The sequence below is a fragment of the Alligator sinensis genome, unplaced genomic scaffold, assembly GCF_000455745.1.
Source record: "Alligator sinensis unplaced genomic scaffold, ASM45574v1 scaffold56_1, whole genome shotgun sequence".
NCBI lineage: Eukaryota > Metazoa > Chordata > Crocodylia > Alligatoridae > Alligator > Alligator sinensis.
This window is the reverse complement of record NW_005841960.1, coordinates 2,992,933-2,997,987: the sequence shown is the minus strand read 5'-3', so window position 1 is coordinate 2,997,987 and position 5,055 is coordinate 2,992,933. Positions and strand designations below refer to the sequence as shown.

The 5,055-nt window shown below is 41.8% G+C and overlaps 1 protein-coding gene across 3 annotated transcripts in view; it reads left to right on the top strand.

Moving 5' to 3' along the window:
- Window positions 1-41: 41 nt before the first annotated feature.
- The window catches only part of KCNT2 (potassium sodium-activated channel subfamily T member 2), a 371,828-nt gene continuing 366,814 nt past the window's right edge, over window positions 42-5,055 (top strand). For all 3 annotated transcript variants that reach the window (XM_025200221.1, XM_025200220.1, XM_025200219.1), the window contains exon 1: window positions 42-136. In XM_025200221.1, the coding sequence (XP_025056006.1) occupies window positions 42-136 (95 nt within the window). The remainder of the gene's footprint in view (window positions 137-5,055) is intronic.

The following is a 5,055-nucleotide window of genomic DNA, read 5'->3' as shown; positions in this document are numbered from 1 at the left end:
TTTCTCCTGCCTCCCCCGCGCCAGCCCCCCAGCTGGGCAGCATGGTGGATCTGGAGAGCGAGGTGCCCCCTCTGCCTCCCAGGTATCGGTTCCGGGATCTGCTGCTGGGAGATCAAGGCTGGCAGAACGACGACAGGTGAGTCGGGGAGGCGGCGCAACGCTCCGCCGGGCTGTGGGGGCCGGGGCCGGCGCGACTCGCCCTTTCCTCTGCTGCCGCCCGCGCCGGACCTGCTCCTGGCGCCTCACGTCTTTCCATAGCACATGAGCGCAGCCAGTGCGGGGACGAACACAGGCACACGCACACACACACACACACACGGAGGGGTGTACCCAATCTTGATCTGTCCTTCATCCTGGCCCCCACTCACAACCTGGTACAGACACACACACACACACACACACACACACGGTACCCAGTCTTCTTGATCTGTTCTTCATCCTGACACGCTCTCTGTATCTTCTTGATTTGTTCTTCATTCTGGCTCCCACTCAGAAGCTGGTGCAGGGACACACACACACACACACAGAGGTACCCAGTCTTTTTGAACTGTCCTTCATCCTGCCCCCCACTCACAAGCTGGTACAGGGACAGCAGGTGCCCCACTTCTGCTACGTGCTTCTGTACCACTCCCTGAGCTGCACTGTTCAAGGAACACACACAGCCCTCCAGAGCCCCTGATGCTGTAGATCTCTAGCGAAGGTGAAAGCCTAAGTTTTAATAGTAACTCTAACTGGTTTAAAATGTTAACACCTAGGACATGTAGAGTTTACTGCAATTTCATAGTGCCTCTGGATTCTTCCTGGGGGAGGAATAACTACACACACACACACACACACACACACACTATGTACCCCAGATTGGTTACTCTGTATTTGATTCCTTCAAGAATATCAGACCTCACCTATTTCAGTTGAATTGTATCGGAGTAAACTCACAACAACACACTCAAGTTTCTCCAGTTTCAAGAAAAAGAAGAAAAAATTCTGGTCTGCATGACATTAGGAAGTCCCATGGTTTGTATTTGACATGTCAGTCATTATTAAAGCTTTCCCAGTGATAAGCCTGGACATTCCTACATTAAAAGGACCTGGTGAAAGCTCTTCAATCTTGTATTCTCATGTAACAACTGTAAGAGATGCCTGTGCTGTGATTGGTCAATTGCATCATTTGGTTTGTGTGTACAGCTGTAGAAACACCAGGATCATTCCTCTGTGTTAATATTAATATAGTATGGTGTGGTCCATTGGTCTCAGCTTGACTGTCACAGCCTGTAGGGAGTTGAAACCATTGTTTTATGGGTAGATAGAAAACAAGATTACAAAACAATTTCTTATGATAAAAATGGGCTCACACCAGGAAAGGCTGATTGCTGATGATAGGCACAATATTTTGATTCAACATGCATGGCTGTGCCAGTGCACTTGTTTCTTCAGATCTGGGTGTTTGGCTTAGTTTAAAGAATTGGTTTCCTAAACTGTTTTAAAAAAAACCCAAACAAATGTAGGTTTAATTCTAAAAAGGACCTTTACATTTGTTCAATTAAGAAAGTAGCATTGTTGTTAAAATTTCTATTCTGCATTATCAGTAATGTGTTCTTCATTATAATACACTAAACACATTGTTCCAGATGTCATCAATAGGCAAATCATTTTTTTTTCCACCAGACAACTTCTTTAATGCATTAGTTAGGAATAGCTATTTCCCACCACAGCATAAGTCTACTGATCCAATGTAATAGCCATCAAATAAAGACAAGTACAGATTTTATTTGGCAGAGACTGATTTAAATGACCAATTTTAATTATGAATGAGTCTAGCAATTAAGAAATCTTGAATTAAATTATCATCTTTACATTTCCATGTTTTACATTTGTACCTTTTTTTAAAAGAACCTGGTTCTCATTAATTACAATAATAATTGATTAGCAATTAAGTATTACTTTCTGATAAGCAGGAGGATATGTTATATACACTTAGGTTCTGTATCTTCACATTTATTTATGGTGACTGAAGTTTCTTATTTACAAGTTTTTTTCCCTTGTGATATGTATCAACTGCTGTTTGGAAATTGGAATTCAGTGAAAAAAGAAAATAATTCTGTTTTTCTTACTAAATATGTTGAAAAGGAAAATGATTATTAGAACCAGTTTGCTAGTTAAACTCATGGAATTATTAAAGACAAAAACAGCATTGTCTATACTTATTTGAACTAATTGTTTCTGGTTACCTTGGCCTTCAGGATTTTAGAACTAGTACATCTTTGCATCTCACTCCTAGGTCTTTGTTTATAAAATAAAACCAAGCTTTACTACTTTTTTTCCTTTTGCTGTCAATTTCCACTTCCCTTCTTAGTGAATTAATCATTAGCTGAACTTATTTTATAAACTGAAATGTAGAAAATATTTTTCTCCTTCTCAAAGCTGTTAAAAGCTGACTTAACACTTCAAACTCTGGTTCCATGAGCTTATTATCCACAACCTTCTCCAATTTAGTGATTTGATTTTTGTATAATGCTTCAGCAGAAATATGCACTATTTAAATTAAATGAATAATCTTGAAATGGATAAATAAAATTAAAGGTTAGTGTTTTATAGATTGCTAATTTAAAACTGAAAAGCAGGTTTATATTGTAAAACAAAATTATTTGAAATTTAAAACTTAAAAAAAAAAATTAAGCAACTCTATTTTAATTCTCCCCCTCCAAATTAGGCATAGCAAAATATTCAGTCTGCCTAGTTCTTTAGTTACTGACAATTCCAAAAACTTTTAGGTAAGCAGGATCTGATATCAATTAGGAAGTAGTATATAGGACTTCCTGTAGACACTTCATATACCAGAGTACTTATTGAGCTATAGAAATCCCTTTTTAAAGTATGTGCACTAGAACTACTTTTTGTTGTTTTCAGGTTTGTCGAAGAAATGGCACTATTACTGGAAACAAACACATAATAATATAGTGTGTGTGTGTTTGGATTACTGTAAAGCAAAAATTGTTTTTTTCAATTATTTTATCAGTTTTTAATACTAAATCAAAACATGCATGTACTAACACCCCCCACCCCCGAAAAAAAAATAAAAAAATAAAAAAAAGAAGCAACCACACACATGGGATCCTGGAATATTTAATTGGTAAAATAATTTCCAGTCCTGTGCTCCTCTTCCTCTGCTAGGTCATTGTCTCCCCTCTCCTGTTACTGCAGATAACCATGGCATGTCACCTCCCACAAAGAATTAAAACTAGTTGTCAATCACCCCCACTGTACAGACAGTGGTAACCTGTTACAGAACCTCCCTGTTCCTCCAAGAGGAAGGATCATGTGGAAATGGAGGAAACGTGCACCACAGTTTTCTTGCTAAAAGGTTAGCTTAATTCCATAAATAAATCATATTGTTAGTACTTACACATTATTACTAGGCCTGTGCAAAGTGGCTAGTATTCGCTTCAGATTTGGATTCAGCTGATTGGGGGGACAGTGATTCGATTTGGCGATTCAAATCACTGTCCCAAATCAATTTGTCCGAATCTGATTTGGAGATTTGGCCACCACCGAATCAGCTGAATCTCCAAATGAAACAGGCCCATTCCCCACCCACTTTCCCAGCCCCAATAATGGCTGCCCCACCCAGCCCCAGCATCCCGGCTCTTTAAAAAAAAAAAAGCCACCCTCACCGGCTGCTGCTAGGCAGGAGGGTGATCCCCACTGCCCCATGCTGCATGGGGGTGCTCTGCCACGAGCCTCCAGAAGTCCTGAAGGCCACTGCAGTAGCTGGCAAGTGCAGGGCTTTTTAAAAATTTTTTTAAGAGCCAGGATGCTGGGCGAGGCAGCCATTGACAGGGCTGGGAGAGCGGGCAGGGTGCTCAGAGGGGCTGGGGGAGCAGGCAGGGGATGGGGCCTGGCAGGGGTCCTTTCATGGTCTTCTCCCCCCACCTCCACCCCTCTCCCCTGCCTCCTACTTACCAGCACGAAGTCCGGTTCCAACTCCCTGCAGTGGCGAGCAGGGATTGCCCGAATCTCCAAATCTCCTTCCTATCTTTTTCCAAATTGATTCAGAGGCTTTGAATTGGTTTGGACCTTTTTATTGATCTCCTGATTCAATTTGGATTTGGAGATTCAGCCATCGAATCAGGCTGAATTTCCTCTGAATTGAAACAGCACCCAAAGCTTCACACAGCCCTAGTTATTACTTGAATGGTGCACATGTTTTTTGCATTATATGGACACTTTTGGAATATTACAAATAAATTTAGAACAAGAGTTGGAAATCTTTAATGAAAGGAGGTTAGACAATGTTGTTACTAGCTACTTTCTTATTAGAATGATTGTACACAAGATATTTCATACTTATTTGTGAATGTAATCTGTTTTTTTCTTGTAGTACTACATGACAAATGAGTTTATTTTAGAGAGAGCATATTTCTTATTTGTTATTGAATTCAGCATATACTATTCACTTCTGTCTACGGCTCCCACTCCTGACACATTCCCAGACATCTGCTTCAGCTAAATTCAGAAAGCTACAATCAATGTGAAATATTTGTATATTTATACTTGACAACCCAAAGGGTACATGTAGACATTTGGGGAGGTTAGATTTAGTTAAAAATGGCCACCTGATTTATGGTCAGTTAGGATAAGGAGGGCTGGGGTGGGGGTGGGGGGGCTTTGGAGGATCAGGGGGGCAAGCAGAGTTGGGGTGCAGGTTGGCTGAATATTGGAGGGGCTTATAGTGTTTACAGAGGGGCTGGGGTGGATGGGAGGCTCTCTCCCCATCTCCTGGGAACAGAGGTTATTTTTAGCCCCCTGACCCTCCCCTACCCCCCAAGCCACAACCCCCAATCCTGCCAGCCCCTTCCCCCATTGTTATTTCAATTGGATCCCAGCACCCACAAATATCTGTAAAAATTAGCACCAGGAGTGACTTGTGGGATGGGGGGGATGTTATACATTGGTGGGGTGGGGGGAGGGGCCACAATGTTTAAAAGTAGCCTGGTGCTGGCAGTGCAGGGGAGAGGGGTAGGGGAAGTGGGGTGGGCTAGTGGCTTGGCGTTTCCC